The sequence below is a fragment of the Ochotona curzoniae genome, unplaced genomic scaffold (assembly GCF_017591425.1).
Source record: "Ochotona curzoniae isolate NIBS_2020 unplaced genomic scaffold, NIBS_Ocur_1.0 contig_3176, whole genome shotgun sequence".
NCBI lineage: Eukaryota > Metazoa > Chordata > Mammalia > Lagomorpha > Ochotonidae > Ochotona > Ochotona curzoniae.
Genome location: NW_024465746.1, coordinates 607,532 through 628,602, shown reverse-complemented (window position 1 = coordinate 628,602; position 21,071 = coordinate 607,532). Strand labels below are relative to the sequence as shown.

Genomic DNA, 21,071 nt, shown 5'->3' with positions numbered 1-21,071 from the left:
CTCATCATAATGAGAAAGCTGCTTGCGAATAAAAAGTGAAGTTATATTATTGATGTGGTCTATTCCAGCCAAGCACAGCAGAAAGCTGGAGACTGCGAAAGTCTTTTCTTTAGTCATATAATAATAATATGATCTTATGCTTCCTGAACCAAGAATTATCTGTTGCCTTAAACTCCCCCTGTCTGACAAAATACAGTGCACTAAAATTTAAAGCAGCAATGGAATAGTACATCTGTACTGCCCCCCACAAAATAACAGCCTTTAAGGCCGAAATCACTTCTTCAAAAACTCAAGAAACAAGCACCTAATGATTTCTTTTAGCATTCCCTTTGGAACTGATGCTGGTGAAACATAAAATTTAAAAAAATGACCTAATAATTTATTCAATTAAATATTTTCTTGCCTTGTGCTTTATTATGGCATAGTAAAACACAGTAGTAGCAAATAAACCTGATGGCATAAAGACGTAACTGTTTTTAACAAAAGCCAGATGCAAGCGGTTTTAAATATCTGCTACCATTTCCTTTCTGATGTCTAAACACTGCTTTTACACGTTGCAGACCTCTTCAAGCAGGCAAATCGAACACCATTTTTCCAGATACCTTTCATGATCCTGCTAAACTATATCCTGGGTGAGAACACAGGATAAAACCCTTTTGGTGTTTGTTTTAATGCTTTTACACACACACACACACACACACACACACACACACACACACACACACTCTATCCCAAGATTAGCATAACTTCCTCCTAAAGTAGGCCCATTTAGAGCAGTTAAGAATGAAATACACCTTCCTCGTATAACACCTTAGCATAAATTTGACAATAACTTGCAAAGCTTGACATGTCTGCTAAAAATTTCATATGATCCTAAAACTGCCAACAAAACACGACGATGCCCCTGTTTCCCTACTCCTTTTTAATTCTGTTTCCCCAACTACTGGAAGTGATCCTAACAAACCGAAAGTGATATAGACAATGAGTAATGAGCGTAAATGCAAGCAAATCTATCAGGGAAACTGCTACCTTGGTTAAAAATAATAAAGCCGTATTTTCTTTCTGATATAAGGCAATCTTCATGCTGATTATAAGATCAATAGCCCTTTCAACTCTGTTTTTGTTATTTCTCTGTGGGTTTGATATTTTTGTTTTGATTTTCATTCACTCAAAGAAAGTTTTTTTTTTTTCCTTATTAGTTCCCTCCCTGACTCCTAGTTCACTATAGCATTGTTTGCTTCAGGCTGGTCTTTGATTTTCTTTTTCTTTTCTTCAGCAGCACATTGGTCATTCAATAGCATGCTCTTAACTTCATGTTGTTGTAAATGTTTTATTGTTTCTCTCTGTTGTCGAGTTTGCTTTATGGCTTTTCACTTAAGGGGATGCATAGTAACTGTGTAATCGAGACTATCACATACAGATGTGAAGATACAATGCAGTGTGCATCTCTACTTCCAAATCAAAGACGGACTCCCAAACAATAGGTTGCTGGACTCTGTGCCGTTGTTCATGCCTGCCATGTCAGGACACACTTAAATAACAGGATGGTGGACTTATGACCAGTTGTGAAGGACTATACTATTGTAATGACATGGCGGAAGGGAAATCCCAGAGTATCATGGAATAATAAAATTCAAACAAATAAACAGATAAAACAAGAAATAACCAAGTTCAGCAGGAAAAATATGTCTCAAAAACCTCTTTTTCTCAAAACAAGGAATGAAAAATCTCCATACACCATAGGTAAAAAGCATTCTTACGGTAACCTGAAAAGGTTGAAGAGTGTGTGTGTTTGTCTATTGTTGCAATCTTATTGGCCTCAGCAAAGAACTTGACCCACTATCTGTATTTCGCCTGCTCTGTGGAGAACCAGCCAACTTAGCAGAGCCGTAAGGGTGTGATAAACACCCAGAGAGGCAGCGTTAGCTTCTCCCATTCATCTGTGCTTCGGAGTTTTGTTCTCCATGCCAGGGCGGTCCGGCGTTTGAGCACACTTGGGATAGAGACCCTCACATGAGTACAGGTTCTTGGACAAAACAACCATGTTCTTAGAAAGAATTCCACCCCTTGGAAGATTGTGGCTGTCAGGAGTCTTTCAGCGTGCTTACATGTGTGTCTGCAACATCACCATTTGACCTATACACTGTAAGGTGACAATGCCACTAGGGCAATTCTGCTGTAGACAGTGGCTGATGTGGTAGTGGTAGAATCTGCAGCCTTTCTTCCTTACTGGGATCCGGTAAGTAACTGAATGGATAAACTGTATCTGCACTGACATGCAAGGGCACACACAGACAGAAGGAAACTTGCTGGTCAGACCCACCTAGCACACAGCAACCAGTCCCCATGAAGAGCAGAAACAAGACACTGCTTTTGGGAGGACAGCCCTGGTCCTAGACCACTCAGCAGGGGTGGGGAACCTCCAGCCCACGGCACAAATAAAACCTTTCAAATCCTTTGATCTGGCCCTGCCAAGGCAACTACAGGTGGGTTTGAAAATTCAGTCAATCCACGGCAGGCTAATTATGTTGCTCATTTTATGGCCTGTGGATGATGTCATAAACATGAACCTTGGCAGAAAAATGCATCTTACCCTGATGCGATCAAATATTAAGACTTCAAAATGAAGTGCAAGACATGAAGAATCCTCCCCACCCGGAAGACACACAGGAAGGGCCAGCCATGTGGGACTGGAAGGAAGGCAGGAATGCAGACTGCCTGGAACGACTGGGCACACGCGGTCCGTTCTCAATTCTGCAGTCAGAGAACAGAACAGATAGCATTTCTAGACTGATAAGTAAGATTAGTAAACTTAGCCTCTTCATAGATTTTTTTTTTCCGTTCCAGAACAGAGTCTCTGTCTTTTTTTTTTTTTAAGATTTATTTATTTATTGGAACGTCAGGTATACAGAGAGGAGGAGAGACAGAGAGGAAGATCTTCCATCCGATGAGTCACTCCCCAAGTAGCTATGCCGATCCGAAGCCAGGAGCCTGATCCGAAGCCAGGAACCCATAGCCTGTTGCAGGTCTCTCACATGGGTGCAGGGTCCCAAAGCTTTGAGCCATCCTCAACTGCCTTCCCAGGCCACAAGCAGGGAGCTGGATGGGAAGTGGAACTGCTGGGATTAGAACCGGCGCCCATATGGGATCCCGGTGTGTTCAAGGCAAGGACTTTAGCCACTAGGCCACTCCGCCGGGCCCTCTGTCTTTTCAATGTCATTTTCCTGTCCTCTAATAAAATGAGTGAGTCATACAAAGTGTTTGTAACAGGACCTGGAGCAGAAAGAAAGACCTAAAGATGGCTGTTCCTATTGCTCATGGCACTCCCAGATCAAGACCTTCTCCAGATGAATATCTGAGTTCCTGGGCTGAACCAAGTGGGTGCTGGTTGGCTTTTATAGTCAAGATTCTAGGGTAACCCAGGCCATCAGTACTTCCGCTGGGTACTGTATAGTAACATGGAAGATCCATTCACCCACATCTGTCCATATACACACATGTCCACAAACATACATCCAGGAAAGATGGACACATGTCCCTTGTGTGTTTATCATGTGTACCAGCTGCATTGTTCTCTTTCAAATGCAACTCACACTTCCTCACTTACAGCGAAGAATGACCTTCAAACACCTGAATTCATATTAAATAGTCTGGGCTTTTTTTCTCCTTTAAAAACTGACAAATCTCCTTTAATCGCTCATTTTCTCCCTTTGAACTTTCTTTCCATACGCTATACAAATCAAAGTCGCTTTCAAAGGAAAGGATGTTCCCCCAGGGAGCCAGTTCAAGGCAGGCTCTCAGGCTATTGCCCTGGAGTCCCAGCAGATCAGCTCAGAGCAGCAACAGCATCTCAGGCATAAACAGGTGGCTTCCAGAGAGAACTGAATCAGAGGAGCTCCCACTCAATAAAGTACACCAACTCCAATGTGTTTGAGAAGCTGCTCTAACGAACAGCCATGCTTCTCCTCCTTCCTGTCCTCCATAGAGCCTAACAGTGTCTGCTGACAGCTAGTCTTTCAATGAATACTTGCTGAGAGAACAACCAAACACACTTAAAATCAAGTGTTTTCTTGATTTCATACACATACGTCATTCATCTACCCCATTGCATAGTGAATAACTCCTTTCAAGAACTTGTAATTTCCACACACACTACGGTCCAGAGCCTGGTAAACTATCAGCCAACAGCTATTTATGACATGATTAGCTTTCCTTCTGCCCTTGCAATTTCCCAGGATATTTAACTTCACCCAGGGTATAAGTCAGAACCACACAGTGGGAAGTAGCGTGCACCTGTGAGTCTTGGGGTTTGCTCTTAGCCCGCTGTGGAACCCAGTCTCCCTCTGTAAGTTTAGAATTTCGGTAAGAGTGTTGAATAGTAATAGCAACTCCTGCAAATGTTTACTGTGAGGATTACTAAGTATGAATGATAACAATATGTACTTAGCAATGGAACTGGATTTCTATTAGCAGGTCAACTAATCGAAAACATTGTTTGAGAGTCAGAAGCATCAGCTGTGTCTAACAGAAGACGAGCCGTAGGAATTGCAGAGTTTTTCTCTAAAGAAAGTGCTCATAAAAAGCTATTCTAATCCTTCCAAGACTGAAGTTTCAACATCTCGCTCCTCCTAGCTTTCAGAGCAATCAGTGCTGTACTTCAAAACGAATGATTGGGCCCAGCGCGGTGGCGCAAGTGGTTAAGTCCTCGCCTTGCACATGCAGGGATCCCATATGGGTGCCGGTTCTAATCCCGGCAGCCCCGCTTCCCTTCCAGCTCCCTGCCTGTGGCCTGGGAAAGCAGTCGAGGACGGCCCAAAGCTTTGGGAACCTGCACCTAGGTGGGAGACCCGGAAGAGGCTCCTGGCTTCGGATCGGCATAGTGAATCATCGGACGGAAGATCTTCCTCTCTGTCTCTCCTCTCTGTATATCCGCCTTTCCAATAAAAAAACCATAATAAAAATAAATCTTTAAAAAAAAAAAACGAATGATTGAATATTTACCGTGCTCTTCTTCCAGATCACATGTTTCCACACTTACATTCCATCCAAGCGCTTCCATCCTATTGACTAACAGGTTGCACTCAATTTACCATAAAGGATAAGAAACCTACCATGGATCTAGAAAAGAATTGTATATTTCATGCATTCGCAATTTGTGAGCCACCTGAAGCTAATTATATAGTGCTTATTACAGCTAATGGCAAACAACTTCAGGAATCTGAAGCACATGACTTTGGAACAGTGAGAAAACATGTATCCCCTTTCCTACAGAATTACATGTTTAAATAAAACGCCCACTGTTGTGAGTAAAAACATAAAATATTTCCAACAGTCTTGATTTGTTTCAATTACTCCTGATCCTCTCATCTTAATTAAATCTAATATAGCAGAATCCCATGGACTGTTAAACCCCAAGCTTCTGTCCCCAGAAGACCGTAGCAGCCAATAGACTAAGCTCTCCATGACGTTTGTGATTACAAGGATTGAGTAAGGACTCCTGCTGTGTCCACCAATGATCCTGGAAGTCTGAGCTCTACAAATGGATTCATCCACTCCATAAATATTTACTGAGTGCTACTGCGGATCAGGCACTCTCTGGAGCCCTGGAAATGCATCCGTAGCAACAAAGGTATATACTTGTAATTTGTTGTTTACACCACTGGAAGGTACAAACACACTAAATAAACTTAATGAAATGAAATTATGGCTCAGTTTCCATGCCCTAAAAGCCGAGGTAGCAACACCGTCTTACTATTCAGTGAATACCATGACAATGCATGTTTATTTTTAACCTGTGTCTCCCACCCTATGAGGAGGATGTGAAAGAATTCACACTGAAGAGTTGGAAGTGGTAGCGCAAACCCCAAGGCTGGTGGGAAAGGCTTCCAGATGACCTTGTGGGACTGAGGAAAGACTCTTGCCTGAGAACTCCAAATGCACAAAGGGGAGGTGGGCGGAGTGACTGTACACAGTACCAGGGCAGGTCCAAAGTGCCTGCTCTCCACCCTGCTGCTGTCTGTGGTTTCAGTCACCCACTAGAGCACATCCACTTTGAACCTATCCCCTGCGGATAAGAGAAGCTATGTTAAGTGGATATCCATTTCCTAAAGAGCCTTTTGGATTGCCTGATTTGGCTTGACCTTGGTTGTCCCTTCAAGAGTTCACCTGTTAGAAGCCTGATCCTCAGCGTGGCGATGCGGGAAGGTGGTGGGCCTGTACAAGACAGGGTTTAGTGGGAGGTTTCCAGGCCCCTGGGTGCTCTGTCCTCGGAGGGTATGAAAATAGTACTCCAGTAACCTCTGAGTTCACTCTCATGGATCTGAGCCTGATCCCTGAATCAGACTCCGGCAGCCCATCTTAACTATATGATCTGTGCTTTTTTTCACATGCTCCCAGCACCATCCTGAGTCCTTCTCCAAAGCTAAGCTGGTGAGGTAGCTATGTCCTTGGATCTCTAGAGGTATGAGCTAAGTAAACCCCTTTTCTTTAGAGTAGGTTGTCTAAGGTATTTCATTAGAGTAACAAAAAATCGGTTAGTACACTGCCCCAAGAAGATCGAAAAATCACACCCCAGCGTACCATATCAACATTTAATCTATACTGGGCACATATATGGGCAAACTGACAAGACAAAAAAAAATCATAAATGAGGAAAAAAGCTCATGAGCCCAAATGCAGATCAGACAAGTACTCGCAGTGCTGTTTGCACACATCAATTGTTTCTCTGGTTCAAGTGGGGTCTACACTGGTTTGCAGTCCCAGCAATGGACAGCGGACTAACTGGCTCTGGTGGCAAAGTTCAAACTCAGCCACTGTTTGAGGCACAGACTCTCTGCAAGCAGGTGATACAGAGCTTGCCAATAGTACTTTGAATGTACCAATATTTTTTAACCAATTCATGGTGAAGAAAAACAAACAATATTTTGTTTCAAAATTCAACAGTTCCAACCTGTTTGAACCAGAGTCCCCATGAAAAGCCAGTGTATCCACTGTGCTGGTTCCATTTTACTGGCCCACCTAGGACCTCATACCACCAAGGATGCGTAACCCAGAATGTCTCATACACAGACTATTAGGAATATGAGAATTATAAAGCCTATAAGCTTGGGAAAAAATACAGGGGGCAACCTTTCCTGGAGTCCTGGTGCAATTAGGGAAGCAAACAAACCAAGGGGGCTGGGTTGAGTATCACTCATGCTTCTTGATGCTGAAATGCAGAAAGAGGAAAAGAAGTTCTCTCAGGGCTGCCTCCAACTGGAAAGGCACAGTGGGTTTCCCTTCCGGCCCTGTTTGCTTTCCCTTCTGATCATCAGCAGCACTGGAGGACATCTGTGCCCTTCCTTGTGCTTTATTTGCTTTTTGACCTGGTAGCATCTTGTTGATTCAGGGCGTTTCTTTACTTAGAGAGGATTTCTTCTGCTTCTTATGTCCCGTTTCCCCTATGAACTTTTTGGCAGTCTCAGTCCCTGGTGCACCTGTTGTTTCAACATTCAGGACTCACTAGTTTGGAATAACAGAAAAGTCATTAGGCCACCATGTAAGTACAAAGGGGCAGATCCCACTGACCTCACTTCCAAATAAAATACTATGAGCTCAACTTGATACAAAAGTAATTGATAATATGGGCCCAGCGCAGTAGCCTGGTGCCTAAAGTCCTCAATTTGCTTGCACCAGGATCCAATATGGGTACGGGTTCTAATCTTGGAGGCCCTGTTTCTCATCCAGCTCCCTGCTTGTGGCCTGGGAAAGCAGTTGAAGATGGCCCAAAGCCTTGTGACCATGTACCCGCATGGGAGACCCAGAACAGGCTATGGGCTCCTGGCTTTGGATTGGCTCAGCTCTGACTGTTGAGGTCACTTAAGGAGTGAATCAGTGGACAAAAGATCTCTGCTCCTCTCTTGTATATCTGATGATGCAATTAAATGTATAAAGGTGGCCATTTTTAAAGCTGATCTCACACAAAACCTTCTCTGAAAAAATGAGCATCAAGTTACGAGACAGAAGCTGATGGTTGCTGAGACTTGAAACCACCTTGCTTATATTCATCTCTTCAGGAGTTGAGCTTTGGTGGGTGGGAGAAGGGTTTATGCAAACTCACATTCCTCCAGCCTTTCCTACGGTTATGTGGTAAGAATTGAAGGAACATAAAGGGTTTCCTGTATTGCGACAGGAAAATCAACACGACACATGACTACTACTGTGCCAGCACCGAGCTGAAGATCTTCATGTGTCTTACAGTTGAATGGCGAGTGGAGAGAATGGAAAAGATGCCATCACTACATGCTGCCCTGCAAACGCCACGGTCTTTACGCCTCCCCCAGTCCCTCACCAGCAAGAGAGCCACCACCAAGGTCCTTTCTCATGCTGCTCCTTAGGGTGGGGCAAGTGCAGTTTCCTTTCATAGGAACGTTGGGGTTGTTCAAATCACCCAGGGCATTTGGCACAGTCCCTATTTCTCGTACTGCCAACGGTTTTGAAGAACAGTTTATTAAATGAAGTAATCCTGGTTTCATTTTTATACTTGTGGGAGAACTTCCGATCAATAAATTAAGAAGCCAAACCGGCTCAGATCACATCCTTCCCTAATGACGTCGAGGCAAAAGTCCCACCTGACACAGGAACAAGGCGGGACTAGAAACAGGATTCCTACCTTGAGATCCTAAGTGGCTTACAAGTGTCAAGCACTGCTCTGCCTTTAACTATTGCCAGTGACTTCTCCCCAACATCCCAGTAGCGGATCGCATATGCCGATACCGCAGGCTGTCTGTTGTGTTTTTAAGCTATTCTGAGTCAGTTTTAGCTGGATACAGTATTCCATGTACACCCTTAAGCATACAAAAAAGACCTCATGTGAAACTGTGCGGGAAAAACAACTGGGAAAGTGACAAAAGAAATGATCGCAAACATTTCCTACAGTTCTGTTTGGCGCAGCTGTTCACATCTTTGACACGCACTCCCTTGTCGGGCCACCCATGTTGCTCAGAAAACATCTAGTCCATTAGAAAAACACACATACGCAAATACACTGAAACAAACTCTGGTGTTACGTAGTACATGCCTTACCTTGCATTGTGGCTTTTGTTGGTTCTGAGAACAGAGGGATGAGTAAGAGGTAGACCAGGTAGACAAAGGAGAGCCCATTGTAGCGGAATGCACACGCTGTGGTTGGGGAGAGAGAAGAGAGGGACAATGTCATTAACAGGCACCTAAAGAGACCAGGCTGCACGACAACAGCGTTGGACAGAGCATCAGTGATCACTGGCTCAAGTGTCCCTTCCTGAGTAGGTCTCACACACTCAGCATTGAGTCCCCATTGCTCACTGAGCTTGAAGAGAAAGGGTAAGTTCAAGTGCACGATTCCTGTTCCGGAAATCCAACCAGCAGGAGTCAGCATTGCAAGGTTAGCTAAGCTGCTCCCGGGATGCCTGCACCCCAGGTCGCCTGCACCCCAGGTCAGAGCTCCGATTCAAGTTCAGTTGCTCCGACAAGGGAGGCAACAGAAGATGATCAAGGTGCTTGGGTCCCTCCCACACACTTGGCTGACCCTGATCAAAAGTTCCTTACTCCCAGCCTTACTTGGCCCAGCCCTGGCTCCTGTGACTACTTCGGAAGTGAACCAGTGGATGAAGGATTTTTGTCTCATTTGCTCTTTCTATCTCTCCCTCTGACATTGTTCCTTTCAAATGAATAAATGAAACTTCTAAAAAATTCTAACCAGCAAGCATGAAGGCTAAATGCAAAAACTATGAAAAATAATAGCTACTACTAATAACAATAATTGCTACATTAATTGTTTATAGGTTGATACCAAAAACAAATATTGAAGGGATGAAGAAAAACTGATGTTTTAATATGTAAACAAACTGTTAAGTTATTACCATGTTAAAAGAGCCTATAATAAAAAATACTATTTATATAATCCTCATGATATCCACAATGCAAAAAATTTGTAGTACATACAAAAAAAAAAGATAAAATACAAAAAACACAGCTTATTACTAAGGAAAATTATCAAATTACAAACAAAATTGCAAAAGAAAAAAATTACAAAATACCCAGAAGTCAATAAACAAAAGCACAGCAGCACCCCTGGACCTGCCAACAAGCCCTTGAACTAGAAATGTATTAAGTTATCCATTCTGAGACAGAGCTCTGAATACACCAAGCAAAGGAAGCAGCCATACCGTGCGCATGCCTATTAACTTCAAAGTTAAGCACACTCATAGATCAAAGCAAGGCATTGGGGAAAAGCAAGTTGCATGCAAAAAGAAAAGATAATAGAACAGGACTAGCTCTTCTGGCACCAAAGCACCCATTGAGCCTAAAACTGACAGAGGCAACTGACAGTGACTGACAAATACATTACGGTTCACCAAGTGGCTATACCGGCTGGGAATATGTGCGCACTCAACGTTACGACGCTGAAACCTACAACACCTTGTGAAGATGTGAAGGCAGAGATAGGATGCAGTGTGGACTTTGCTCCTCTGCCTCCAGCAACAGAAAGAGCATCCAGGGAGAAAACCAGCAAGACCCTAGGAGCCTGAGCAACTTGCCCAGCACACTGCTCTCCCAGTCGCCGAGGACCCACGCATCCCAAGGTATACCCAAGGGTTGCCAGGAGGGAAGTAGGCCACAGGACAAGTCTCGATAAATTGAAAAAGAATGACATCATAGCAAGTATCTCCTCTAACCACAAAACAAAACAATGAAACTAGAAATCAATAACAGGAATTATTTGAAATAAAGAAAATTCTCAAAAACATGAAAATTAAATAAACTCCTGAACAATCAAGAAACACCTTCTTGTGTGGATCAACATCACTGAAAATACAGCTTTGTAAAACTTTGTTGTATATCTTAGTCAAGCCAGTTAGGCATGTCATACTACTGGGACTGTCATGGGGGCACAGTAGGCTAATCCTCCACCCTGTGGCACTGGCATCCCATATGTGTGCTGGTTTGTGTCCAGGATACTACACTTCTGGTCCAGCTCTCTGCTTGTGGCCTGGGAAAACAGTGGAGGATGACCCAAAGCCTTGGGACCCTGGACCAACATGGGAGACCTGGAAGAAACCCCAGGTTCCCAGCTTTAGATCAGCTCAGTTGTGGCCATTTGGGGAGTGAATCAGAGGCTCTAAGATCTTCCCTCTATCGGTCTCCTCTCTGTAAAACTCCAACCTTCAAATAAAAACAAATACTTTTTTCTTTTTTTAAAAGGATGCTATACTATAGTTTTAATGATGTATAATTAATTTATGATATACTGTATAAGGGTGAAATGGTCATTTTTCTATTCAGAATTGTTTCATAGGTGTTGACTGTATTCCTGCTAAACTAAGGTCTTTTCCTTTTTTCATTTATATGTAAACTTTGTATGCAGTGAATTGTTAATCCTTTTGCTATAGTGTAAATCTAACATATAGTAACAAAAAAAAAAACCCAGAAAAAAGGGACAGAGAAATGGAGAAGGAAGGACTGAAAGGAGGTGAGAAGAGAGGGAGGATATGAGAAGGGAGGGAGGACCTTAGAACTACATCTATAGATCACATCAAGCCTGTTCAATGTTAATTAAAAATAAAATCTTAAAAGTGAAAACTGAAATTACCCTTCTTGAGGGGTGAGCTTTGGTGTAGTGGTAAGGACAATGCTTGGGGTGCCCACATCCCTTACTGGGGTGATTCGCTCTGAATTCTAGCTTCCTGCTACAGCATACCTCAGGGTGAGGAGCTGATAAGTCAAGAACCTTGGTCCCTACCACCGCATGGGGAGACATGGACTGAGTTCCAGACTAAAAGCCTGAGACTGGCCCATTCCTGGCAGTTGCAGTCATTAGAGAGAGAACTTGGTATTAAAAGAACAGCCCTCCCTTCCTCTGCTTTCCCTCCTCTCCCCTCCTCTCCACTCCCCTGCCCTCCCCTCTCTTTTCCTTCCCCTTCCTTCCCTTTCTTTTTCTTTCTCTTTCTCGTCCTTGCCCCATCCTCACTTCAAGTAAAATGAAAACATGAGAGTAAATAAATATATGCAAGTAATTCAGGAATGTGTATACCAAAACTTGAGAGAAGTACTAAGCCAAGTGCTAAGAGAGAAAGCCATAAGCACCTACATAAAAAAAAAAAGAAAAATGATTTCAAATAAGCACTCTAGCGAACAGTATAAAAAGAAACTGAGAAAGAAGAACAACCCAAACCCAACCTTAGCAGCAAGAAGGAATCAAAAAAATCAGAGCAGACACAGTTGAGACAGAAACCAGGAAAACAAGCAGCACAAGGACCACCATGCTTTTTGAACAGACAAATCAGATAAACCTCCAACTAGATTAAGCCAGTAGAAAATTACAAAGGATCCTGAGAGATGGCTGCATGCAACTGCATGACTGCAAAGTAAGAAAATGCAGGGAAATGGGTAAATTCCTAGACACTCGTAACGTTCTAATACAGAATCAGGAAGCATGAGACGATCTGAGCTGACCAGGAAAGCACAATGAGCCTGAGGCAGTCACCGAAATCTCTCTCTCATCAAAGAAGAGCCCAGAATCTGATGATTCCAGCTAATGCTTGGACAAAACTAGCACCGATTCTTCTTCAATTCGCCCCCACACTAATCCCCAAGACAACTGGAGTGGGAATCCTTCCCAGCTCCTCCTACGAGATCAACATTACTTGGACACCAAAACTTGGCAAAATACGAGTCAATATCCCTAATGAACACAGACACAAACAAGTTCGGCATGATACTGGCCAAGCCAATTCAACACACTTTCTGCTATTTAAGTATCCTTTTGTCAAGATATATTGATCAGTTTCGCTGGAAATCCTTCTTTATTTGGTAGTAGCAATGCACACTGCAGCCCATCTTCACTCCTTGATGAACATATGTGTATAGCTGTTTAGTTATTTATCTTTAATCTTATATTTTGCATGAAAGTTGCTTTATACAAAATAACATGCATTTGTCTTTTTCGGATGGGCTTATTTTACTTAAATAGCAGAATAACGGACTTGGAAAACAGTAGGGGAGTGAGGAGGGTGGAAGGGGAATTCCTTGAGCCTCTGGAACCGTATCAAGAAAAATAAAAATGAAACAAACAAGCAAAAAACCCAAATGCAACACGTATCTAAAGGATCTCTCCACCATCCGGTGATGCCCTCCAAGAGAAGCAGTGTGATCAAACTTATGCAAATTTGGAAGTGGAAACATCACATGAACAAAATGAAGGACAGAAATCGTACGATCAACTCAACAGATGCGTGAAAGACCTTGACAATATGCACAGCCTTCTATGGTTTTAAAGAAAAATATCTCAACAAAATAGGTAAGGAAAAAAAAAATTCCTCTACACAATAAAGGCCACATACTAAAAACCCACGTGTGGTATACTTAATGGTAAAGACTTAAAGCTCTTCTTGTAAGATCAGGAACAAAACAGAGAAGCCCACCCTTTCAACGGATCTCAGCAGAAAGGCCGAGAAGGGATGGCAGCCCACCTTGCTACTTCTGTCTCACACAGCATTGGGACTAGGAAACGGAAGACAGTGAAAGTCTTCTAAACTGGAAAGAAGAAAATAGAATTGCAGACACATGATATTATATAAGCAAAGCACTAAAAAAATTTTTAAAAGAAAAGCAATGAAGACTCCACCCTTATCTGTTATAATAAAAAAATCACTAAAGTTGCAGGTTGTAAGTTCAGCATACAAAATCAGCATCTTTTCTGTACACTAACAACAAAGTATCAGAAAAAAGTCAAGACGTAATTTCCACTAGTCATACTGGTAAAAACTTAATTAAAGTAAAAACTTTAAGAATTTAATCAAAGAGATGTAAAATCTGCAAGCAGAATACCATAAAATGCTGATAAAAGGAATTGGGGAAGATTCAAATTCATTTGAGAGGACATTTCAAGCTCAAGAATCACAAGAATGAATGCAGTTAGATTTTCAACAATTATCAAAAGTCTTACAACAATTCATTGGAAGTCTTTCAAAATCCAGTGGTATTTTTCACAGAAAAAGATAAGAAACTCCACAATAGGTCAAGCTGCTCTCTTGGACACAGCATCCCATATGAGACCTGGTTTAAGCCAAGCTGTGTCACTTCCAATCCAGCTCCAGTAATGCACCCGAGAAAGCAGCAGAGGCCCAAGTATGTGGGCTCCACAGACTCAGGTGGGAGATGTGGCTGGAGTTCCAGGTTCCAGCACGTGGTCTGGACTGCACTAAATCATTGCAACCACTCCGGACGTGGACCAGCAAGTATAAGCTCTCTTTCCCATTCTCTCCCCCATTCTTACTTTCAAAAAAAAAAAAAAATGAATGGAATCATTAAAGACACAACTATACAAAGTAATCTTCATCAAAAAGAACAAAGCTAAAGTCAGCATATTTATCATTTTGCACTTGAAAATATAGTACAAAGCCACGGTATCTCATTCAACATAAAAGCAGACATACTGACCAACGAAACGCAACAGAGAGCTCAGACTCATGAGTTTAATTTCTATCAATTCAGAACAAAGGTGCCAAGAAAATATGCAATGGAAAATGTTGAGAATAAATGACGTTGGGAAAAGTGTTTATCAACACGCAGAATAAAATCGAATCCTTACATCATATGCAGTTTATCCTTTACCCTGAGTTTAGATTTTCACACTTTCAGTTGCATAACTAACTCTGGTTGAAAAGCACTAAATTGAACATTCAAAATGGACCCTAGATATTAGATTTCACACTATGCTGAGTAGTGTGCTGTGATCTCATGCCGTCCTGCTGCGTTCTGTCTGGGTTTTGAACCACTGCTTTGCTCACAGTGTCCACACTGTATATAGGGGTCACCCGGTAGTCATCTCAGTTATCACACCATTACCATACTGCTATGATGTTGCACAGATTTTCTGTTATCCATGGCTTCAGGCACCCATGCAGAGTCTTGAAACATATTCTCTGTAGATAAGGGGGAACTACGATACCCAAAACTCAATTCAAAATGAATCCAAAACTTAGAAAACTTAAACTATAAAACTGCTAGAAGAAAACACAGGGTCATGCTCCATGCCATGAGGCTTAGTGATTTTTTAATAGGACCATAAAAGTAAGTCAGCATAAGCAAACCAGACAAATGGGTTTACAGCAAATTAAAAATATTTGGTACTGCAAAGGAACCAATAAATTAAACAACTTATACAACAGGGGAAATATTTGCGTACCAAAATCTCATTGCAGGGCAACGCCAAAATACGTAAGAAATTCAACTAAAGAGCAAGAGCACAGAAATTTCAATTGCATAATCAGTAAACAAAAGTGAAGCTTTGACCTAAACATTAAGACCCTCATATCCCATGTTGGAGGACCTGAAAAAGCATGCTAATCAGCTCTACTGAGCTATTCCTCATTCTGTCTTTCCAAACATAATGTTTTACGTGATAACGCCATGCAGTTTTAAGCTGTCACTTAGTTTTTTAAAATTGCATTTAAGGTAACATCAACAAGACCTGAAGGAAGGACGCCACGTTGTGCTGGAGTGAGTTAATCTGCCACATATGTATCCCTGTCAGTTCCACCTGCTCCTTCGAATGCTCATGGGAAAGCAGCAGAAGTCGGTAAGTTGGTTGAGCCTCCCAGATGGGAAACCTGGATGCGGCTTTGGGTCCTTAACTATTGAGAACATTTAGGGAATGCATCAGCAGATGAAAGAACTATTTCTCTCTCTCTCTCTCTCTCTTCCTCCCTCCCTCCCTACATCTGCTTGTCGAATAATTTGTAAAAAAGAACTCAGCGAAGGCAGCGTTTAATTAAATTGTGTATTGGATTAAGCAGATTAAAATCCCAGCTGAACAACTGAGAACACTACAATTGGTAAGGATCACGGGAGACTGAAAAAGACAGAAGGAAATGTTTTTAAATGTTGTTTACTAGGGCTTTAACCAAGTACCACCATTAATGCTCGTTTTATAACTAAGGTCCCAGAGACTGCGAGAGTCAGTAACAGGGGAGTGCTTCACCCGGGACCGGGCTGAGTTAGAACTGGACCCAAGTCTGTGCTCCCTCATGGCAGCTCTGAGCTTCAGAGAGGGTACTTTCCTCCCAGTTTGTAATTTCCCATCTGTAAAACTGGCATAATAAGTGTCTCTAACTCAAAGATTTATTAGGAGGAATAAATGTAAAAATATACTTCAAATATTTGGTTTGTGGCCTTATACGAAGGTACCTCAGAAAGCTCAAGAAGGGCCCAGTGTGGTAGCCTAGCAGCTAAAGTCCTTGCCTTGAACATGCCAGGATCCCATATGGGCGCCAGTTCAGATCCCGGCAGCACCTCTTCCCATCCAGCTCCCTGCCTGTAGCCTGGCAGAGCAGTCAAGGACGGCTCAGAGCCTTGGGACCGTGCACCCACATGGGAGACCTGGAAAAGGCTCCTGGCTCCTTGTAGAACAGGTTGGACAACTCTACTGGCCAAGTTTTGCAACATGTTCTTGGCCTGGTGCGTTCACTAAGGTGAACATGGTCAGCCAACAGACCTTGGAAAGATTTTCCTAGCCCCAGTGCAACAAGGACAACAACATCTCAGAACTATCAAAGCCACTCAAGGAACAACCTTGGAACACTCTTTCCACATCAGGGTCTCCAAGGCATGATCAAATGACTGTCCCTCATCCCCGGGGGCTGATGCAGTTTGATAGCAAGGAGTAGCCCTTTCCGTTGCCCCACTGTGGACACAGGAGAAGGACAGATTTGGAGTATTTGTAGCACCCATCTTCCTCTGTGCTTAGACCCTCTATATCCTGATGAGGGACCCACATATCCTCACATGTTTTGCATGAATTCTTTGAAGATCCCTTATAGATATAAATTTCAAAATACACAGGAAGCCTTCAATAGTATGAGCAATTACCATGGTTATCTTCATTATTGGATAGGCAGATGGAGGTGTGCTGCACTCCATGTGGAAATAAAGACTGTGGGAAACTGAATAAAGCAGAATCAATCAGCTGAAAAAAGAGAGACTAAAGATCAGAAGGAATAAATACAAGCTTTAGGGCTAAAATGATGAGCTTATCAAAAGTCAGAGAATGAAGAAGGGTTGGAAGAAAAGTTAGTTACTGGAGGAGAACAATGGAGGGTAGGGAAACGAGGAATCAACAGGTTAGAAAATGCCAATGAAACTTTCCAAGAGGAGCAAACATTTCAGATAGATTAACCTGGTAACTACACTTGAGCAAAACTGTAAGGAAGTCAAATCGAAATGCTTTAGTAACCAGAGTATAAATGAGCAATTTACGTGGTATGAAAACTTGAGAAATCATCGTGTGGAAGAACAAAAAATTGGAGGGCATTTGGTGGAATGGTTGGGACTGCTCAGTACCCCATGCCCAGTACGAGAGGGGTTAGCTCAAGCAGCACTTTCCCCACCTCTGATTCAGCTGAATGCTCTGCCACATTCTGGGAGGCATGGTGATGTACTTGGGTCAAGTATTTGGTCTCTGATACCCATATGGGACCCTACATGCTGGTCTCAGACTGACCCATCTTTAGATACTGCAGGCAATCTCTCTCTCTCTTTGGGTTTCAAATTTAACACATATAAAACTAACCAAATTGTTTTTCTTTTTTACTTATCGGTGCTCCATACACTAGTTAGATATATTAATGAAGGGATGAATTAATTTGCAGTATGCCAAACCTACTTAACAAGAAGTGCTCCTGTGATGCCCGCAAGAGACAAGGTCCTTCCCTTTAAAGGTCAGGTCCAAGGGTGCAGGAAGCTCAACCACAGGACTGATAGCAAGAACAATGAAAAAATGAGAGTACCATGTCAGGGCTGTAGAGGAGGAGAGCCTTGGCTAGATCTTTGAAAGATGGTGGGGAAGAATGAGAATAGAGTAAGGCTGGACTAGAAAGGAAAATGCTTGTTATTTGAAACATGCATATTTATGTCCTTAAAAAACCTTTGTTGAACTGAGTGATGAGGGTCCTGGAGAGGGCCAGGCAGAGATGGCCAGTCCCTGTCACCATACAGCTTGTGTCTGATGTAGATGAAACAGCAGGTGCTATTTTTAATTCACAAAATAAAAATAGGTATGACAATAATTATACAAAAGTGCCTATTGGATTCCTAATCAAAGTAGAGATGGGAATCCATGCTGTGAGTAAAAGTTTAAGAAGTGCTGTGCTTATGGTTCAACACGTTCCTGGAATCACATCTACAAATGATCAGTTGATAGTATGGACACGTTGAGGCTTAGAGACCATCAAGGAAAGGCAGACCCAGCCCTGACGGGAATGTTGTTCAAAATGATGAGCAGAGAAGAACTATTGGAAAGCAAGAACCATGCAGAGAAGCTCAAAGGTTGGAGCGCTGGCCAAGGTCGCTGACAACTTGAAAGGAAATAGCAACAGAAATCTTTCAAAGAGGTGTGACAAAACATGGAAGATCGGCTTCACCAAAGGAAAGGTTGTACAAAAGTCCGCTATGGCAGAGACCAGTGCGTCACAGTCAACAACGATGACCTTGCAGAAAGGCTCCCACCACAAGGAAGGAAATTAACTGTAGAAGTTGTCAAGTGTTATCAGAAAGTGGGCATCTGTGTTGTGGTTGGTTAAAGCGTCGCTTGCAACAGAAGCTCCCCGTGTCAGAGCATTGGTTCAGCTAGGAAGTCCTACCTGCTTCCTTCCATTCCTGCTCTCTGATCTTGCACATGGAAATGCAGCAGAGGAAGACCCAAGTGTTGGGTGCCCGGTCACCTGTGTGGGAGACCCATATGGTTTTGGTTTTGGTTTTGGCTTCAGCTGTTGCATGCATTTAGATTATGAGCCATGGAATGGAAAATCTCTCTAACAAAACAACCAGGAAGCAAGAACCAACTCCAGAGTCAAAGAAAGGGGGCTAAGTAAAGGAAACCAGAAGAGTGAGCAAGGGCCTGGTGCCCCTGGCTATGGAAGCATTGAGTGTGGGCACCAGGGGACAATCCAGCGTAAGGCACAGCATGATTCGTATAGTATCACAGACCGAGTAACCCAAGGAGTGCTGATCCTGAGCTGAAATTTGGGCAGCGCAAGTGTGGCATACAGCAGAATGGCAGGCCCTACTCCTGCCAGTTTATGTTAGAAGTCTTCCAGGATAGATGTAAAATGGAGAGAAGTGAAGGAGAACTGGGAAGCTGGGGAGTGGAGGAATGAACACAAAACTCTCCCTTATCCCAAAGGGCTTGTGCATAGATTAGTGTCTTTTTGGACCAGCATCTGCATTTTTACCTTCTGTCCTAAGAACCAAATGCAAAGAAACTTTCATGTCATCTATTGGATGCAAAGAAATGCAGGGGTTCCTGGCCTGCCAACAGAGGGTACCCCAATAAACACACAACAAATGGAAACTATCCTATGTGGCAATGACATTGAATCCATCTGTCCCCTGCCCATGCAAGCTCACCAGCAGAGTCTGGCCGCTCCTGCTCTGGACAGCAGGGCTGCCTAGGAACCGTGCTCACTGCCATCATGCCACATCCTAGACAGGATGGGACCACACAGTGCCCACCTGGAAAAGATCCAAACTCCTCAACGCCAGTACAGTATCTACTGAATGTGAATGGCTGCCTTATCACCAGAAAGCTCACTCATGCATGAGCCATGTCCTCAATGCTCTCTCCCTTTCTGTCACTCCCTTTCAAATCCACCTAGAAAAACAAATGAATAACTGGGTGGGTTGGAACTGTCTTTTTGTCTTACTTTGAAATTTCTTATAAGAGAACGTGATAGCCTGTAAACTGGGGGCTGTCTGAACACAAATGAAGTGAGATTACAGAATGGAGGTGGCAGGCACTTGGGCACAGCACATTAAACCACCGATTGCAATTGCGTCCCTCTGGTCCAAGTCACAGCTGCTCTACTTCCAACTCAGTTTCCTGCTAATGCGCCTTGCAAGTGGAGGATGATGGCCCCTCCATCATGTGAAACAAAAGAATGTAGTTCTGGGCCCCTGGCTTTGGATTGGCCCCGCTCTGGCTGTTGAAGTCATTGTGGGGTAAGCTAGAATATAAAATCTACTCTAAAACAGTGTAAGGAATATGCAGCTATTCATTCGATCAGCAAACCACGAGTGCTGGGCCCTGTTCTGGAGCCTGGGAGATGACAAAGTTCCCCTTCACCTTTGGGAGCTGACATTATATGAGACGGAAATGAGCAATGGATGGAATAAAAAGAAGTTACAAGGCATTTTGGGAGATAAGTGCTACACAGACAGACAGTAAGCGTGGGAAGGGGACCAGGAGAAATGGAGCAGAGGGGGAAGTCTGGAATGGTCCATCCAAGTGATGAACTAGGCCTGGAGGAGAAAGGCATATGGCCTTCAGAGGGGCAGGAAGCCAGGGAGCTGTGCAGGACGGGGCACAGACCTGACCTGTCCGAAGGGTCCCGAGCAGCCTTGTGAAGCTGAATATGTGGAGTCCTGCGTGGGCTGATTCACTCAGGCCTTACATGGGATCCAGCCCAGTGAGACTGTTCACCCACCCTGTGGAGGGCAGTCTACTCCCAGGCCTGTTCCCACAGCTTCCTTTCCCACCAGGACCCATCGTGTGGGCAGTGCTCCTGCCCCGTAAGGCAGCTTGCATCAGCCCTGTGCTGGGCTGCGTGCTACACCTGTGCCACAGGGGACACAGCCCCCACCGGTTTTCTTTTCTCCACCAGACCAGCTTCAGCTCAGCTTTTTGCTCTTTCCTCTAGAAGTCATCCACAGCCACACACATGTCAGTTGCCCTCCTCTGGAACACTCCTCGTCTGGCCTCACATGTGCTTCTGTGCAGGGTGCCCTGAGGATGGGGAGGGATCAGTCTCACAGCTGGCATCTTCAGGATCATGGCTAGGATGGCCCTGCAGCAGGCTTACAAAGGGAATGAACGAATGCACGTGAAATGAGAAACACATGAGTGCTTCTAGAAGGAATACGCAGCGTATCAAGACACAAAGAATTGCTAGAGGCGTTAAAATGCCAGCACAGAGGAGGGGTGGGGATTTGTCTTAGTGGTGCAGATGTGCCCAGGCTGTCTGTATCTCATACTGTGTGTACCTGAGTCCAAGTTCTGG

At 43.5% G+C, this 21,071-nt stretch overlaps 1 protein-coding gene across 3 annotated transcripts in view; it reads right to left on the bottom strand.

The window, feature by feature from the left end:
- Nucleotides 1-21,071, bottom strand: part of PIEZO2 (piezo type mechanosensitive ion channel component 2) — a 410,674-nt gene that overhangs the window by 317,024 nt on the left and 72,579 nt on the right. For all 3 annotated transcript variants that reach the window (XM_040979222.1, XM_040979221.1, XM_040979223.1), the window contains exon 2: nucleotides 9,064-9,159. In XM_040979222.1, the coding sequence (XP_040835156.1) occupies nucleotides 9,064-9,159 (96 nt within the window). The remainder of the gene's footprint in view (nucleotides 1-9,063; nucleotides 9,160-21,071) is intronic.